The sequence below is a fragment of the Corvus hawaiiensis genome, chromosome 3, assembly GCF_020740725.1.
Source record: "Corvus hawaiiensis isolate bCorHaw1 chromosome 3, bCorHaw1.pri.cur, whole genome shotgun sequence".
NCBI lineage: Eukaryota > Metazoa > Chordata > Aves > Passeriformes > Corvidae > Corvus > Corvus hawaiiensis.
This window is the reverse complement of record NC_063215.1, coordinates 32,818,766-32,838,579: the sequence shown is the minus strand read 5'-3', so window position 1 is coordinate 32,838,579 and position 19,814 is coordinate 32,818,766. Positions and strand designations below refer to the sequence as shown.

General features: G+C 40.6%; 1 protein-coding gene across 1 annotated transcript; it reads left to right on the top strand.

Moving 5' to 3' along the window:
* Nucleotides 1-1,251: 1,251 nt before the first annotated feature.
* On the top strand, nucleotides 1,252-13,433 carry TMEM30A (transmembrane protein 30A). The gene is made up of 7 exons (XM_048297660.1): nucleotides 1,252-1,543; nucleotides 6,902-7,018; nucleotides 7,652-7,759; nucleotides 8,017-8,104; nucleotides 8,574-8,717; nucleotides 10,332-10,538; nucleotides 11,408-13,433. The coding sequence occupies exons 1-7, from the start codon at nucleotides 1,271-1,273 to the stop codon at nucleotides 11,599-11,601; spliced, it is 1,131 nt and encodes a 376-aa protein (XP_048153617.1). The 5' UTR covers nucleotides 1,252-1,270; the 3' UTR covers nucleotides 11,602-13,433.
* Nucleotides 13,434-19,814: the final 6,381 nt, after the last annotated feature.

Here is a 19,814-nt window from a genome sequence, read left to right as displayed (position 1 = left end):
GGGTGGGTGTCAAGAGTCTGAAGGAGCCAGACTCTTCCCAGTGTTGCCAACCAACAGAACAAGAGGCAACAGGCAGAAACTGATGCACAGGAAGTTCCACCTGAATTCGAGGAAGAACTTCTTTACTGTGTAGGTGACTGAGCACCAGAACAGATTGCCCAGAGAGGTTGTAGAGTCTCACTGACTAGAGAAATTCAAGAACCGTCTGGATGCAGTCCTGTGCCATGTGCTCTGGGATGACCCTGAGCAGGGAGGTTGGACCAGATGACTCTCTGTGGTCCCTTCCAACCTTACCCATTCTGTGATTCTGTATTCACTGTATTGATTTACTCACACGCTCCTGACAGCAGAGCAGGAATACAGAGCAGAACAGCTCCCAAAAGCAGTGGTGAGTGAGCACACACAGCTCCATTAAGAGAAGCTCTCAAAACTCTCGTGCATTATTACATCTCTACAGTGGCACTGATCCTATTTATGAGGGTAGGAAGCTGAAGCTGACTTCTCCATTTTTGGCCCAATGGACGCTGCCTTGGATCTGCACCGCTCCTCATGGCAACAGGGAGGATGAAGTGCGGGGTAACCCTCTCGGAGCACTGAGCAGGGGTGACAAGGCTGCGGGCCCAGGTCTTACCCCAACCTTGGGCACAAGGCAGCATGACCCCTGCCCTAAGTGCACCAGAGCAGAGCCTGCCTGGCCAGCACACAGAACATGTCTCATGAGGAGCGGCTGAGGAAGCTGGGGGATTTTGGCCTGAAGAAAAGGAGGCTCCGGAGGGACATCATTGCTCTGTACAACTCTGAGGAAAGGCTGGGGTGAGGTGGGGACTGGTCTGTTCTGCCATGCCTGCAGTGAGAGGACAAGAGGAAATGGCCTTAGCTGAGACAGGGGAGATTCAAATTAGATATTAGAAAAAAAAAAATTCCATGTTGGGGTGGTCAGGCACTGGAATAGGTTGCCCAGGAAGGTGGTAGAGTCTCCATCCCTGGAAGTGTTCAAGAGGTGACTGGAACCGGCACTGGGTGACGTGGTTTAGGGGTTACAGTGGCAGTGCCGGAAGGATAATCGGATCGGCTGATCTTGCGGGTCTCTTCCAATCTTGATGATTCCACAATTCCATGATTCCACGACTCCATGACTCGGGGAGGCGCGCGGCCGTGGCGCGTCACCAGGCGCGCGCCCGCCGAGCCGCCGCCCCCCCGCTGCCGCGGCCGAGTGCGCAGGCGCGGTGCCCCCGGTCACGTGTCGCGCGCCGGGGGCGGTGGCGGTGCCATGGCGGTGAATTACAGCGCCAAGGAGGAGGCGGACGGGCACCCCTCGGGCGGCGTCGGGGTGCCGGGCGGCGGCGCGGTGGGCAGCGGCGGCGGGGGCGCCGTGAAGACCCGCAAGCCTGACAACACCGCGTTCAAGCAGCAGCGGCTGCCGGCTTGGCAGCCCATCCTGACGGCGGGCACGGTGCTGCCGGCTTTCTTCATCATCGGCCTCATCTTCATCCCCATCGGCATCGGCATCTTCGTCACCTCCAACAACATCCGCGAGTACGAGGTGCGCGGGGCGGGGGTGCCCGGGCCGGGGCTTTGGGAGCACCCGGGGCCCGCTCGGGAAGGCCGGGCCCGGCAGGGCGAGCGGGGATCGCCTTCCCGGAAGCCGCCTGCGACTCCGGGGAAACCCGGTCCCTTCCCGGCCTGCCGGGACCCAGGCGGGTTCTGTGCGGAGCGGACACGGCGCCCGGGCGGCTCCGATCCGGAGAAACGTCTGTGCTCGTCAGCAAAGCGTCCATTAATTACCCTGAGCGGACACAAGGCTGGCAGTCATCTGCGCATAGGCTGTAGCCCTTCTGCCAGTGCTCCCGAGGGAACTTCCAGGGAAGTTACTGCCAGCATTTAATCGACACAGCCCAGTGCACGTTTTTTTCCTCAGCAGTACAGAAAGTATGCGCGTTGTCCTTGAGATAGCCTGTGGCAGTCCATTATATATCTTCAAATGTTGCAAAGTAATTGTATTTTCAGGACAGAGCTCTGTGGTGAATGTATTGCTGTAATTCTTACCTGCACCGATGATTTAATGTTGCAGGTGTTCTGTGGGAGACCAGGGTGTCCAGAGTAAACTTGGAAACAAGGATTGAAGAGTGTGGCTTTTTCTAATTAACACTTAACAAAACCCGAGTCATTTACATCTGATAATCAGCCATGCTACTGCTGTGAAAAGCTGCTGAGCGTTAGCTGAAAACTGAACTGTGTATCGCAAATGGATCCATTAGATAACAGAACCAGTTTGTGTTGTAAGGAAATAACCTGCAGGGCTTAGGGACGGGCAGCCTTGAAAAGCCATTGACAGCTATTATTAGTTTTGCTGAGCTAATGTGACTGAGATTGATTGTAGGGAAGAAGGTATTTAGTTGTTTGTTGTATTGTTTTATTGGAGAATATGAATTTTTGTGGATCAAATCACTCCAGTTATTGGACTAGGCTGTCACTTTCAAGTAAGTAGTGTTTAAGACAGTAGCTTAGCTGTTGGCAGTAATTTGGCAGTGAAGCTCAATTAGCTAAAGAAATCATGAGGTAGGGAATGAGTGGTATTTTCATATTTTCCTTAAAATGCAAATAATGTTATAACAAAACCAATTTTACCCCCTTTTATGTTAAGATGTACAGTTCCAGACAAGGAGAAAAGCAGAAGGGAAAAACCCAAAAGCTGAAGTGTATTTTACAGCATCCAAATTGTATGTAAGCATATTTTTTGGAAAACAGTTGCTTCTTACATCAAGTGTTGGGGGTATGCTGAACATCTGAAAATTGGCACAAGTGATTCAGAGAACATGGCCAACTTGTCACGGGCACATAGATTTTTAAATTGTCATGTTGTAGCATATTTAAGGTAAATACAATTGCAGGTTTTCAACAGGACACTCAGTGGAGAGAAGTAAAAAAATATCCTTGCTAACCCTGATTTTTGTTGACAACTGCATTTAAAATAGCCTTTTCTATACTAAAGCAGTACGAAGTTTTAGATCATTATAATTGGACAAATACAGCCTTTTTCCATTATGACTGAGTCTGCATTGATCTATGGGAACAAGAAATGCATCAGTTTCATGAGTCCAGATGTAAGTGACTTGTTGTGCCTACATTGCTGCTGTATGCATATACAGAAATGTTGTATACTGTTGTTGCTGAAGCAGCTCAGTCAGGTACTCCTGGTAAGTTCCAATAGAAGCCACAAACTGGATGTTCCCACCTAACATTCAGCACAAAAGTCATAGGTGAGCTGGGAGCACAACTGATGCTCCCCTACACAATCAGGTTGTGTATATACAGCAGTAGTAACCATTTGTACTGGAGACCAGTTCGCCGGCACTGGCCTTCAATCCTCTCCAATTTCAAGATACTCAAGACTGGAAAGAGTTTAGTTTGTTTTGCTGTATGGATTTACTCTTTCACCTTGTGAAATTCTCAAAAATCCAATTGTTAGGCATCTGTGAGGACAGGAGGGACTTTGGAGTCTGCGGTAAGTCAGAATGGGGAAACTTGTGTTCTGTTGCCTGATCCTCATACGTGTCTTACGAAGTGCTTATCCAGTGACATTCAGCAAGTGAGATTATCATCCTAAAGGCAGCTGAATTTAGAAAAAAACCAAGTTTAAATCAAAAAAGGCTTTATAGTTGCAGCGGCAAAATATAGATAAAGCTTTTTACCAATTAGGACCAGCATCTGGGCTCTAAACACCAGTGAGGGGTGCAGTTTAAGACACTGCTATCACATATATGCTTAGCTGACATGTGTCCCTGCTTAGAATGCTGGCTTTTGTTATAACTTCCAAAAGTTATTCACGAATAGCTGTAAGTTTAGCTGTGGGAGACAAGGCATCTAGAAGCTAGGTGCAGTGACTAAGCTTTTTTAGAAATGTATCGGGGGAGGAAGCAGAGGTAGTTATTTACACCTACGTCTTGGGCAATAGCATACCTCCTAAATGTGTGTGCCTGTAAACTTAGTGTATTGGAATTGAATGGGATGTTTAATTTGTGACCCTGAAATACATATTTAATTTCAAGTCACTCTTTCCTGAAACAAGATATGGTAACCATTAGTATCTCTGTGGACTGTGCTGTTCTTCTACAGGTGCTGCAAGGACTGAGCAGCAAGATGTATCTCTTCCACTGATTTCTTTTATAAGCTCTCTTGAATTCAAATGTGGAAGATTTCCAACAGCTTAAGTGTACTAGAATTACCGGGTTTTTGTTGTGTTTTCTCTAGCATTTTTTCATTGTTTCAGAAGGGTATAATCAGTTATTTATCTTGGGTCTGTTGGGAAAATAGTTCATTTGGGTGGAAAATAATTAGCTCTGTAAATGTCTTTTTGCCTGTTATTAAAGAGTGAGAGAGTTCTGTATTTCCTGGGGAGGGGTGGTTTGGTTTTTTTTTTTAATATATACAGAGTGAATAAGAAGCATTGACAGAGCATATAAATATATGATAAAATGTGAGGAATATAGCAAGTATTAAATGTGTAGGAAAGAGACCTTTGTGCTGTGACTGCTGCCGTGAAATGCATAATGGTAGATAAAAAGCCATATTGACTTAAGGCATGGTTAGGAATGGAGAACTGAAAGTATGTACATTGCTGTTGCCTGCATCTTCAGCCTTGTGTGCAGTTCCTGTAGCCCCATGTCAGAAATGATACAAAACTTAGTAAAACGTACAAAGAGGAACAGCAAAGAGGACCAGATTCTGTTACAGATTGCCTTTGATACAAGAAACGGTCAAGCAGAGTAGGATAGATACATGACAAAGTATGAAGTCTACAAAATAACAAATAGTTTGGAGAATATGTGTATGCAGTAGTTATTTCAGTAGGCTGACAGACATCAACAGCCTGAAAAGCCATTGGTGTGGAATAACTTGGATATACCCAATGTCCTTAAATCTTGAGTTTCTGGGAAGGGCTCGCTGTGTCAGGTTGTCAGATGCTGGCCGATCCCAGGGGACAGAACAGTGGGATCAGGCAGGTTCTTGCCCTGGACTCCAAAGTCAGTCCTTAGCTCTCAAAGTCAAAGTGGTTTTGTTACTCTGTCAAGAGCTGAATATGGATGCCTTCATCCTTTTAAATAAGCTCTCTGTTGAATGTAATCTGTAGATGCGGATGCAGAAAAAACCACTCGCGTTGGCAGTTACTGTACAGGAAAGCTCTTTGATAGCATGCAAGCTGATAACTGTCATCAAAAGCATGGTCCTGCTTCAATATACATCAATTTCATGCTCCACAGAATTTAGTCATTTATGTTTTTAAAAGTGAAGTCTTTAGGTCTTTTGCAACCTTAGAGTCTTTAGTGTACGTTCTTGATCTAAAACTTCTCCTCACACTAGCAAGTTCTTTCTAAAGGAAATGCTTACTTCAGCTTACTTTAGCAGAGCACACCCACCCCCGAGTTAGCCTTCAACAAATGAGATGCTTTGTTCATTGAGAGCAGCAGTGGAGTCTGTGTGCTGTAGCTAAACAGAGCTGGTCATGGCTGCTGCAGTAGTGCTATTTCTAGATCAGCATAAACTCAGTATCTTGTTCAGCTGAGGAACAAAGATTGTGATCCTCTGTCAATCTCTCTCTCTCTCTGCCAGCTAATAGCTTCTGAAGCTGTCTAGTTTCAGCTAGGCTCATTAGGATGTAGGTTTTGTCTGTCAGAAATCTGGCAGCAGAGCGATGCCAGTCAATAAAAGTGCTTGCTGATGGAATTAGTTGCAGCTTAATAGATACTGCAGAAATTACCGGAAGAGAGACCCTGAAGAAGATGCAGAGGAAAACAGACTTCAGTTCTTTCCTGAACACACCCTGTGTGTTTGTTTTAGCTGACCTTAATATGGGTATTAGGACAGATCATAAATCACTAGTTCTTGGTTATGCCTTTCACTACAAACATAAATCAGGACAAACCACTTGCAGCAGCCTTTCCTATAACTGTGTAGGTGTTGTAGTTTAAATGCTACTGCTGCTAAACATTTTTTTTGCAATAAGTATAAGGTATATATTTCACCAATCTGAGTCTAAATTCTAAAATAGGTAATTCATGGGAAGTGTAGAAATATATCTTTTATAGGCAGCTGGAAGCTTTCTTCTGCCACACTTGCTGGAGCTACATGTGAGAAAGAGCTAATGTGGTCAAGCTTGGACTGTAGGGTGAGCTTGTGGCTGCTGAGGCTGAATGTACAGATTTTAAAAAATGGGGTTTTTTGGGTTACAGTATTGAAGACAGATAGTATTGTATAAGGCAGAGTAATACAGATCATCTTTCTTGTCCATATCCTGGTTATGTTACCATTCCTGACAAAACAGTATTGGTGTATTAATCTTTCCTGGTTTAGGACAATTTTTGGGCATTAAGTGATTTTTAATTTTTTTTTAAAATCTTTAATTAGGTGGCTTAAAATGGTCAACAAAGCAAGTTTTCTAATGCAATTTTTTTTAATTAAATATCTAGACTTTTAAAAGCTTAATCTCTTTGGAAAGCATGTAAAAGTTGAGATCTGCTTGTCATAGTGTGCGTGTTTGGAAACATAATGTTGTCTGGAGTATCTGCTGGTTTTGTTTTGGTATGGTTTTTGGTTGGTTGGTTTGGGGGGTGGGGGGACTTGTTGGTTTTGTTTGGTTTTGCTCCAGGAGTAATTTCACCTCAGTGTTAAATTTGTCTGCATCTGAAATCAAGCATACAGTCAGAATCAAAACCTCCTTTACAGAGTCATAGAATGGTTAAGGTGGGAAGAGACTTCTTGAGATTGTCAGACAGGCCTGAATGTGTTTTTGGTGCTGAGATAAAATATGATTGCAAAGTAAATGCCACAAAATCTCTCTGGCTTAATAATAAGTTTTCTTTACTCTCTCATTGTAAATTAATGACTGTTTTTCCTGCTACAGATTGACTATACAGGAACAGAACCTTCTAGTCCCTGCAACAAATGCTTAAATGTGTCCTGGGACAGCACACCCCCTTGTACATGCACCATCAATTTCACACTGGAACATTCATTTGAGGTATGCTGCCCTGTATGCAGGATGAAGTCAGAATGGTTTATATGATCTATTTCATATTGAAAATGAAAGTTTTCTCACTTAGGTATTTCTTTTTTTTCTTCCATTATAAAAGATTATTTTTAGTCTTCCTTTGAACTTGGATCTGATTTTTGTGTTCCCTTTTTCATCAGCAGGGATGAGATGTTTCTTAATGCCTCTGTTTATCTGGAAATGTACAACATTAAGTGGAATGCTTGTGTTTTACACATTCAGAGTTACCCTGTGTGTCACATAGCTGGAGAGTAGATCAGCTATTCCTGCATGATTTACAAAAACTCAGTTCAACAGGAATTGGAAATACCAGATCAGTGCTTTCTGGCAGATGGGAGGCAAATGAGGCTTATGGGTTCTGCATCGGACAAGACAGGTGTTGGGATTAGTGCTGGTGAATATCATTCTTATAGTTGGTGACATGTTTTTATTGTTTGACTTCATCCTGCCAGCTTTTGTTAGGATAGTACTTTTATGTACTCACTATGAAGAAAGGATTGAGGTTCTTACTTTATGAATGTTGCTGTAAACCTAAGTTTAAGAGCTTAAAATTGCAGGTTTGTGTGAACGAAAATCCCTCTTTACGCATCTTGCTTCTTGTAGAGCAATGTATTCATGTATTACGGACTTTCCAACTTCTATCAAAACCACCGCCGTTACGTGAAATCTCGAGATGACAGCCAGCTAAATGGAGACAACAGTTCACTGCTTGTAGGTATTCATGCTTGGATGTGAATGAGCAACTAATTTCTGACTATTGCATAAATCACCACATAGAGTATTTAGTTGAACGATAATGAGGTAAAAGAATTTTTGCATAACAGAAGGCAACCATAAGGAATTGATATTTTGTTCACTGAAAATAACTGTAAAGTATTATAAAATTTCATGTTGATCATGTAGTAAAAACCAGGCTAGTTGTTTAAACTAGCACAGACTCATTTGCCTTTTTTCTTTCTAACTATCAGAATCCAAGTAAGGAATGTGAGCCTTACCGCACAAATGAGGACAAACCCATTGCTCCTTGTGGAGCTATTGCCAACAGTATGTTTAATGGTACGGTAACACTTTTAACTTACCATTTAGATGGGTCTGTGATCTAGTGTATGTTTTTTGTTGTGTTGCACATTATTCTGTGTAAAGATACTGTCAGCTTTTTTGTTTTGAATTAACACATTTTCACTGTTCAGAATAAAATAAATATCTTGTACTGCTATTATTTGTTTCAAAATTGCTAGGAGAATTAATTTAATCTCATAGCACACAAAGGATGGAAATACCTGCTGTGAGAAGCTGCTACTGCTGTGATGTAGAAACATAAAAATCATATTTGAATAATAAACTGCTATCTCATATACACTGATTCTTACAGAACAGCTTGTGATTGTGTCAGGCAGATAGTAAATGCCTTGCCTAGTTATTTTTGTTTTGTTTTCTCCTGGAGGTAATTGTTTCACTGCTTATCAAGATCATCTGTGTAATGAAAGCTTCTGCAGCTGGTTTTCTAATTTGATTTTGTCTTTAGATACACTGGAGTTATACCGCATTGATAATGACACAAGGACTCCGATTACTTTGATTAAAAAAGGCATTGCATGGTGGACAGATAAAAATGTAAAGTTCAGAAATCCTACAGGAGATGGAAACAACTTAACTGCGCTTTTCCAAGGTAAAAAAAGAGAAAAGAAAAATTGTAAGAATGCCAAAATGCTTCAAACACCTTTTGATTTCAGTTTTGATTTCAAACACATTTTGATTTCAGAGTTTTGCCTCACTGACAATTTACAGAATGTGCTAAATAAATGCTCTCTGAAGAAATCCAAGCTAAGGACTATTCTGCTATTTGAACGGTTGTCTTTAAGTAATGAAAGCTGCAAGGTTTTAATGAAAGTGTTTGGTTTTTACATTTACTGTAATCATTAATTTGGTAGCTTTAATTTCTGATTTAATTTCTGATTCTGTACCCTGAATACTAAAAAATGTGTAATGTAAGCTGCTGGGGTTTAAGCCCACTTGGCAACTAAGCATCACACAGTGTCTCACTAACCATGCCCTTGCTCAGTGGGAGGGAGAGAAGAATCGGATGGGTGAAAGTGAGAAAGCGCATAGGTTGAGATAAAGAGAGGTTAGTAATAAAAACAAACAACCAAACCAAAAACACAACAAAGAGAGAGGAAAAGAAAAACAAGTAATGCAAAAGAAAAGAATTGCTCACCACCATCTGAGTCCCTGAGCCAAAGCAGGCCCTGCCTACCTCTGCCTGCCTGGGATATCCCTTTGGTCAGCTGGGAACAGCTATCCCATCTGTGGCCCCTCCTGATCTCTCCTGAACCCTCACTCTCCTCACTGGTGGGGTGAGGTGAGGAGCAGAAGAGGCCTTGATGCTGGCAAATACTGCTTAGCAATAACAAAGACATCATTGTTTATCAATACTATGTCCAGCACAAATCCAAAACTTTGTCCTATACCAGCTACTGTGAAGAAATTTAGTTTTGTTCCAGTCAAGACCAGTACAAGTTCTATCATGTGTGGATTTAACTTATAAAGAAATCCTGCAGTTGTTAAATGAAAACTCCGTAGGAAGAGTTTCATTTAAATGTTTCTATGGCTAGGTTGTTCTGTTCTCTAAAAAAACTGATTTTTTTTTTTTTTTTTTGTAACTGGAAGTGACTGTGTGTCTCGTATACAGTTTGGCAAATAAAAGTTTCCTTTGGCTACTATGTCTCAAAAGTCTTCTTAAGGCTCTTAGAATATGTGTGTTTATGCAAGGTATATAATAACTTCAGGTTTAACCTGATGTGGGTTTCTTGCTTAGTCATAGCCAAATTACTTGTTGTCAGTGTGATGGCTATGCTTGGAAAAGCAGATACCTTACCTTAATACAATGTGGAATTGTATTTCCAATAACATTAGCAAAAGCATGTGTACATAATCTGAAATGATGTTTACAATATTAAATTGGTTTTTAAACTCTACCAAGTGAGCAGAGGACCTATCTCACCAAGCAGTGCTTTGAGACAAGACTTTACCCACATGAATTGTTTAGACAAATGGACAGAGCTGTCATGAATTATGTTATTTATTTATAGAGTTTAAACTATTTAAACTGCAAAATAAAAAGTTCTTAAACAGCCCAGTGTGTTGCAATAGTAGTGAGTCAGCCTGTCTGTTCATACTGTTTAGAAGTTAATGTGTTTTTTGTGATATTAGAATGGATTTTGATGAGTCAGTGTGTTACTTAGTCTGGTATGTGAAATACTTTTTTATTTTTGTTTAATCCTAGGCACAACAAAACCTGTGAACTGGCCCAAGCCAGTGTATATGCTGGACTCAGAGCCTGACAACAATGGCTTTATCAATGAGGACTTCATCGTGTGGATGCGCACAGCTGCTCTACCAACGTTTCGCAAGCTGTATCGTCTCATTGAAAGGAAGAATAACTTACAGCCTACCTTACAGGCTGGAAAATATTCTTTGGATATTGCATACAGTATCCTTTGAAAGCACGCCTTAGCTGGATTACACAAGCATATATTTGCAAGTTCAGATTGAACTAACCTTTCTTCTTACCATCTCGAAAAAAAGATGGTATTGAGGTGTGGTTGAAAACTGGCACCGACAGCTAGATAGACTGTTACCATTTTTTACTTCTGTGCTAGTTTTATAGCACTTACAACTTCATAGAGACTGGGAAATCAGATTGCTTGGATGCTGCAAAGGAATTGAGAAAAAAGCACAGGAAAAAAGGAAAGAACAGAGGTAGCTGGTAGCCAAGGAATTTCAGAACTGTAACTTCAAGGTGAAATGACAATATGTAATGCAGGGCAGACTGACTGGAGGTCAGAAAAATGACAGAGCTGCGGATCGGGTGATGGTCTGTCATTCTCTTTTAGGCAGACTAAATATTAGGTAAAAATACTAGAGAAGGAGGGTTGTCATAGTTAATGAACTCTTAGAATTCAAAAGCACCTAATGATACTTTTTATATAGCTACTGCAGTGTTTTCCTTTGCTGTAAAACTGAATGAACGTAAAGAAAAATTTTGTACTACAATACACACAAGGGCTGAAATTTATATTTCCCTCACTTTATTGAAGCTACTTTCATAAACCCACAAAGTCGTGCATTTTACTCTTCTTCAGTGTTAGTGTCTTCTAACATGGCCTTGGTCTTGAAGTAGCTGACAATGCCCAGATTAGTTTTAGCCTAAAAAGAACAGCTGAATGTTTCATATTTGCAATCCCAGATCCAAAGCAGCAGTTCGTATTTGGAACCTGAGTGAAATGACCCAAAATTTTCATGTGCCCACTTCAAGCTAGGTTTGGAAACTTGCTTCTTGTTTTCCTAAATGTTTTTCAGATTATCCTGTACACAGTTTTGATGGACGAAAAAGGATGATCCTAAGCACCATCTCGTGGATGGGAGGCAAAAATCCCTTCCTGGGAATTGCTTACATCACTGTTGGGTCCATATGCTTCTTCTTAGGAGTGGTATTGCTGATCATTCATCACAAATACGGCAATCGAAACACTAGTGCAGACATTCCCAATTAATCTTGCATTCTGAAAATAAATGTACTGCATGTGCATCAAGGCCAGTCCAGAATGGACCCAGTTTTTGAAAGATAAATCTCTGCTTCTGTCACTTCTGAGACTGGGTGCATAATTTTTACCTAAAGCTTCCCTTTCCCATACTGTGGATTAACTCTTGAAAATGACGGGTATACAATTAGCTCTATTGATTGTATCTCTGCCTATGTCAGAAACAATTTTTCTGATGTTTGCCTGTAACTGGGCAGGCCACATGATGCATATAGCTCCCATTCCCTTGATGCATCTTCTGCTTGTTCGTGTGCTGTGTAATGTTGGTATGATTCAGTACATTTAGATTGTGTGGAGAAAGATGGTTAAAAGATACTGTAAATTGTTGACTTTCCAGAATTCAGGTGTCAGTGCTGTTGAAAGAAGTCAAGTCTTAAATGTTTTTTGCAATTTACTGTCTTGTGTGCATGGGCTCCTACATTTCTTGCTGAGATTTTAATATATTTATACAAGTTGTTAAATATTTTTCCTGTGTCCTACCAACCTCTGTTATATTAAATCCTCTAAGTGCTCCGTAAACTTCAGCACTGTGGATTCTTTGTATATTTACAATATATGTGCCTGGCCAGTAAACGAGCATCCTATGAAGATACCAGAAAACCTATTTGTTAATTATCTGCGTGAGACCCTTTAAAATTGGGACATGCTTGTTGCAGGTATAATCTTTTTCTAATTTTCTTTGCTTTAAGTCATATCCCATACTAGTTCACTTTTTGCTGGTTCTGCTTTTTATGAGCAGCACCAAGCATTAATCAAGAAGAACTTAAAAGGGTTTTTTTTCATTCACAGATTGGGGTGAATTCCTTTTACTGAGGTGAATTCCTTTTACTGGAGGAGTTTCCTAATTTTCTTAAAGTATATGTATTCTCAGCAGGCTTTCTTTTAAGGGAATTGTGTACTTTTTCCTTATTTGGAGTGAACACCACATTAATTTTTTGCGGTGTTAAGGAAGTAAACTACAGAAGTTCTGAAGTTAAGATGGCAGTGATATTTTTTCCCTGAAATGCAGGTTTAGCTTGCTGTGAAACATAATTTAAATATTGCAATGTGCAGGTTAGTGTCTTAAATTACAGAAGGATTCACCTTTAGGTTAATTAAAAGTTAACTGCAACCTGTAAAATATTACTTTTTGGTGACTTTTTTTTAGATGATGCACAGAAACTGTAATGTATATGGTGGAGATCACTTTATATGCAACTAGCTTGATAAAATATGGAGTATATTAAAAGAGACCTAATAAATTCTGCAAACCATTTAATAAGAGATTTGGTTTTGTCCTTGAACATACATTTATTTTTATCTGCATGAAAAGACATCATTAAGTGTAAATGCAGTTTTAAATGAGTTGTATTTCTGGGATTGCATATTTATTACAAAAATGCATGGTCCAATAGCTTAATCTACAGGCAACTTTAAACAAAACTATTAATTTATCACGTAATTACATGACTGGTTTTACTTAAATACTTGTGTAGCCTAAGAGTTTAAATGTGTAAGTCTGGATAAACTGTGGAATGAGGCAGCATTTCCACTGTAACTCCATATATTTATTTGTATAGTACAGCCTGGAAGAACAGGGTTTTCAAATAGTACCTTTTAAGATTTTGTTTACAGTGTTGTATTCATGTTGCTAGAGTTACAGAATAAGGGTAATGTACCCTTGGAAACTTGCAGAACATATTAAACTGGCTTTCAACTCTAGAGTAGCTGCTAGTCCAAAATAGAGGAAATGAGCAATGGGATGTCTCACAATTACTGGTTATTAAAATATTTTGATTTTTAAACTTTGTGTTTGTCATTTGAAATGCAAATATATTCTTCATTCATATTTCCTAATTTTTCCAAGTTGGGAAAGGCTGCTTTTTGGGCTGTGCTTAAAATTAAAACAGAAGTATTTTTCTGTCTTTACCTTGTAATATCTTTCAGTGCCTTACCTTTTTCTTTACTGACTATAGCTGCCAGGGTATCTTCAATTTCAGTGAAGTGCACCAGGGTGAGAATTGCTGTCTGGTTTTTGTTGCAATTAAGCGGGTTCTCTGAGAACCTGTAGCAGTAAATACATGGGACAGTGTGCCCATGGAGCTTAAAATGCTTATAAGAGTTTTAAATACTGGTCAAATTTGTAAATTCTTCCTTCATACATGCTCATTTGTCTAGGTGTCATGTTGCTAACAATGGAGATCCTTGGAGGATCCTTGGAATCCTTCAAGGATTTATTATGAATATTAAACCTTGAAGGATGCAAGTCTTGTCTTTTTTAAATAGAAATCTCTGACGGAAGAAAGGCCTTGACAGCATAGGTCAAGTAACATCTGCAAATAGAGCAATGAACATGGCTGGTTGGATTGGATTCACAGGAAGTGTTATTGACTGCACCCTTCTCTCAGATGCCTTACTTGCAGTGGGAAAAGACTTGAGTTGAAGAGAGTGCCTGGTGGAAAAATGTGACAAGTCTAAATCAGATGTACTTACAGTAACTCAAAAAAAGAAGTTAATTACTGGAATGCTGTTGGAACCCTGAATTCAGAGAATTTCAGTCTCATAACATGAAGGTCGTGAGTTCGATCCTCACACGGAGCACCAGATATTAATTTTCTCTGGTTTATATTTTTGTTGCCTCAGTCTCTTGGCTCTTTTACTCAGAGTTCGGATTGAAATGCAGGAGATGCTGGACTTTTCTTTGGACTCAGATGTTTATTATTTCTTATCTATGGTACAGCTGCATGGAATGTGCCTCTAAGTTAACAAGGTGAAAATGGACATAAATTCTTAATGAATTGGGGTATGTGTCACTCCTTCGGTATTCCTCATTCTCCTACAGGGCAAGCAATCATTGAAAGAACACACCACACTTTAAAATCTCTTTTGGATAAACAAAAAAGAGGGAGGCAGAGGCTACGCCTCAAATGCGCTTGAATAAAGCGCTGTACGTTTTAAATTTTTTAAACAGCTCTTTTGCAGAACCAAATCTGCCAATAATCAGACATTTTTCCAACACCACACAGGCAAAGTTAAAGGAAAACCCTTTAGTTTTGATCAGAAATCCAGACTGGGAAAATTGAAGGCCCATTCCCACTAATAACCTGGGGCAAAGGGTACGCTTGTGTCTCTACAGGTGCTGGTCCAAAGTGGATTCCTTCAAAAAACGTGAAGCCCTACAAACCACAGGAATAGGCAGATGCTCCCGGAAGCAGAGAAGCAAGCACGCAGACATGAACTGCAGAAAGACTGCAGCTGATGATAAACATCTTTTATCCCACATGCAGAAGCTGTGAACCTTGGGTTTTGTGCCAGTATAGTAGTGTGGGAATTGTTGGTATCGTAAAGCCTTGTTGACAAGTGCGCGGTGTGGATTGTGTTACATACGAAGTGTAAGATGATTGAAATTTTAATTATATTAGGTCATGAGGAAAGAAATAGTCCTTGTCTCTGCAGTCATTGGAGAGAACTTTAGAGAGAATCTAAAGAGGTCCAAATTTGCAGAATTGAATGCAAAAGAAATAACTTTTGTACCTTAAGCTTGGCTTGTCCCAGAACAAGATTGAGAAAAGAAATCAAAGAGAAGCATGAAACTAAATCAGATATCGTACTTGTGCCTTATTATTTCATTGTTTGCCTTAAGTAACGCAATCCTGCCCATGAGTCAACCAAAAACCAGTGTTTGGGTGACCTTAGCCAATGCCTCAGTCTTGGATACCATTTGTTTGACTTATTCAAGTCCAGAAAAGCCATTCTCAACCTGCTTCGTTGGTTTACCGGTAGACAGTTGGCCAGTACCAAAAAATGTCTCTTCAGATCTTTCATGATTCATCAAGAATCCCACAGAGGAATGGGGTGTCTGGACTAAATTTCTCCCTGAGACACCCTATGAACCTCAAGAATTGGAAATCTTCGGCTGAGTAAAAATGGATCAAAGATCTCATAAAAATGTGAAGTCTGTAATTGTTCCGCATTTTCCTCCTTGTGCCATGTTTGTTCTCCTTTCTGCAAAGGGCCCTGCAGAGGATGACAAACGCTGCATTTCTGGTTGAAGAACAATCCTCAAAGTTGAAAGAGGATCATGGTTGGATGATCTGTTTGATTGGGTGAGCCTCGCTCCATTGTGGAGAGAGCTTTTGAAAGTGGGCATGTATGTTCTGATTGTCATTATAGTCGTCATGGTTCTTGTACCTTGTCTACTGCAGTGTCTCCGACAATGGTTTAACAAAGCAGTTAAAGCAATGTTCATGGTTCAAACAGGAGGGGAAGATGTTGGAACCCTGAATTCAGAGAATTTTAGTCTTTCAGTGCTGGCAGGCAATGATCCTCAGAAGCACACTGCATTTGACCTGAGGCCTTGGGAAAGGCTTCCCAAATTATGTGATAACACCGAGGTTGTTGCTGTGTAATTGAAGAGAAGTTTGTTGTATCACTGGGTGGAATATGTAGAGATACAGAAAATTTAGGTTTATGGAATATAGAAATATATATGTAACAAGATGGAGGATTTTGGGTGTAGGTTAGTTCTTCTTCCTCCTTCTTTTTCACAAATCTGGGTGGTCTGGTATTAGTTCAAAAAACCACAGTGCAGAACATGAATGATTAGTTACTGGATTATAAGTAAAAATAAATTAGTTGGAATTCCATAATCAGATAGATTGGACTTTAAAAGACCTTGGAAGGTAGCACTCGGGGGCCATTTTCACCTTGTTAACGTAGAGGGAGGAATGTGCAGCTGTACCATAGATAAGAAATAATAAACATCTGAGTCCGAAGAAAAGCCCAGTGTTTTCCTGCGTTTCAGTCCAAACTCTGAGTAGAAGAACCAAGAGACTAAGGCAAAGAAAATACAAAACAGAGAAAATTAACAGAGTGTAACAGCTGAAGACAAAGAACATTGCATAAACACAGAGTCATCTGATCTTCAAAGTTCCTGTGACAAGACAATGGTTTCTGATCTTTCCTGGAAATGTGACCTACCCTTGGTATTACATAAGTTGTTTTGGTTTTTTTTTAAATAAAGATTCAATAACTCAAAAAAACCCCCTCCAATACCCTAAAATGTTCCACATATAAAATGCTTGTCTGTATTGAGCAACTTGCCAAAAATGCTCTCTTTCAAAGGAGAAGAAAACACTATGAAAATCTAAGTAAATTTTATTCTTGCTTTCTTAGCAATGTGGCCAGTTTATGGAAGAGACTGCTTCTGGCAGTGTGAAAATAGACTCTGAGGATTATTTTCAGAAAGCCCAATTGTGAAAAGTTGTGGGGTTTTATTTGTTTGTTTGTTTAGTAGTAGTATTAAATTTTCCTCAGGGCAGCCGGAGTATTTTCATGTAAAAATTCCCTATCTTCTAGCTCACAGAATGTTCTGATCACTGTATTGACTTCTGTGCCTACATGTGAAGTCTAATCTTATTTGACAGTTTCAATTAAGACTGAAGACCGTTACGAAATGGCCTGATCAGAATTAGCAGGTCCTTACATGACCTGAGTCTCAAGTAAGAAACTACCTCCCCATAAGCCTCCCATGCAGAACAGCCTTAGCCTATGCTTGAAAGTAGTGATACTGTCTGCTTGAGTTACATCAACTGCTGCTGCAAAATCGGAAGCTGGAAGATTATCTCTCTTATTTTGTGTTGGGGATGAAATAAAGGGGAATAAAAGTGTAAGTCAATCATTAAGGAAGCTCAAGAAGTTTTTAAAAAAGTATAAATTGAAAGAAAGTAGGTGGAGATCTTTCTCACTGGACCCTGGATAAAGATCACGTAAAATAAACAATTTGAGCAAATGGAATACCAGAGTTATGTGCAAATTTAATTGAATTTTTACCTGAGGACTGTGCCCAAATTTTGCAAAATAAAATGATGAGGTGCTTAGTGTTAGAGGTCCAAGAATGTAATTAATGACCTCATTAATTATGAAAATGGGAAAGACTGAACTGTGATATTCTTGGAAGAAATTAAAATCTGATTGTCTCTAGGGTTGCCTACTGAGGCCTAATGTTATGTCATAGAAGTAAGTGTATGCTTCACAATAGATGCTTGTAAACTTAGAACAAATCTTTCTGTCAGCAAATTCTTCTAATGCAGTTTTAGTGTATTATGCAACTCTAACTTAGAAAATGGCTGTATTAAGGTAGAATAATTTTCTCTTTAAACACCATATAGCTTTTAACTGGGTTAGTCAATAATTTTGTTTGCAGGAGACAAAATTTAAACTAGTGAGCAGTCAAGAACCAGAAGGAGGTTGAAAAGATTGCCACTTGGAGCTGCACCAGGGGGTTCTGCTTCCACAATTGGGCTGAATGCTGTCTCCATTTGTGTCATCTCTTTAGCAGGATTTATGTACCCTTGTATTACTGGTTTAAGAGGTAGAACACTTTTTTGTGACGAATGCTTTTAAACAGCTAGATTAATGGCCCTGTTTTCTTTCTGACTTAAACAGAACTGTTCAACAATGAGTTTTGATAAACAATTTTCTTATTCAATGCAATACATGGAAAAGTTGCTCTATTCAGTTGGAAGAAGCAGCGTGTTTGTTTCTAATGAAACATCTTCATCCTAAAGCAGCAAATTCCTGTTTCTCATTCCCTCACGTTTTCATTTCTTCGCTAATTAGTCAACACTGAAGCCCAGCTGTGCTTGCTCTGAGCAGTCATCACATAGCTTTAATTGGTAGGTAACTCCGTGCCAATCCTTAAGTATAGCCTTTCTGTTGTAAAGTGTGTTTTTACAGAAAGTATCCCTGAGGCTTAGATTCAGACGTACCAGAAAGTGGAGCACACAGCAGAAACTAAGGAATAATTTCTCTGTGAATTATGATCCTTTTACCAGTATCTCAATACGAGTGAGTGTATGAAAAGCAGAATAAAATATTGTATACACTCGTAAGATTGCAAGAGGAACGGATGGAAATCTGTCTTGTAGTGGTACTAATGTATTTTTAAGTGTTATTCTGTGATAGCACTGCTTGAATGCTTGAAAACCATTTGTTAAATAATGCATCCAGTTTCCTCCTTTGTTACAACACCTATTTCTCCATGACTATGCTTGCTAAATGCTATTTTTAATATTCTGCACAGCTAAGGCTATACCTATAAATACTTCTTCATCCTTGCATTTTTAGTTTATTTCTGGGACAGCTCATCAGATTGAGAAGTGCTTTGAGAAATGATTCTTGTTATTTTCATACTGGATTGAGCACTAATTTGTCGTGTTTGACACACGCTATTCATCATGAGGTTTGGCACCAGTGAAAAAGTACTGTAATGCCAAAAACTAAGTGCACTTCAACTGCAGCAAAACCAGGAAAGAGCATTCCTGACAACATTTTATTTCAGCATAAGGTTGAAGCATGAGAAGATGCAGTTACGGGACTAGATCTGCAATGCAGAAAAAACACAGGCTTCTCAGAGTAGTTTCTTGAATGGCAAACAGATTCTTCCTTGAGAATCAAATAGGTTTGTATTTCATACAGTTGTGGTATTACGTCACTCTGTGTAGTTACATATCGGGAAACACGAAGCTGAAGTTGGGGCTTTTTTTTCCACATGCAGAGTATTCGGTATCCCCGCTACTAACGGAGCTTGAGGCAGTGGGCAGGTACATGGTGTAGTTTGGGGTTTTCTGAGTGTAGTGGCTCAACAAAAAATGTCATATCCACCCAGGGGTGCAAGACCCCCTCGCCGGGGTCAGACCCAGGCTCTGCCTCACTCGGTGTCCTTGCCTCCACAGAGGATGTCCAGCGAGTCCATACGAACAGGCGCAGCCCAGGGTGCTGCTCTCCCAGGACACGCATCCCGCCCTCCGCAGATCTTAAACTTTTCAGTGAAAGGAGATTGAAAATTCCGTATGTGGGAGCTCTAGGGGACATTTCCCGGATTTCCCAAAGCGCCCTCTGAAGGCGCAGAGAGGCGGCCGGCAACCACAGAATCCCGTGGCAGCAGGCTCCCGCCGGGGCTGTGTGGCGTGAGAAAACAAGCGCTCCCGGTGTGCCTCAGCCGGGCCGGGCTGTGTTCTGAGAGGTCACCCCTCCTCCCTCCCGGTGCTGAGGGCTCAGCTCTGGCTCCCCGGCCCCGGCCCAAGACCCAGGGTGCCTCGCCGTGCTGCCCCAGCCGGGCCGGGCGGACTGGCGGGGGGCGCTGTGGGCTCTGCTGTGGGCTCTGCGGCGGCGCTCCGGGCCGC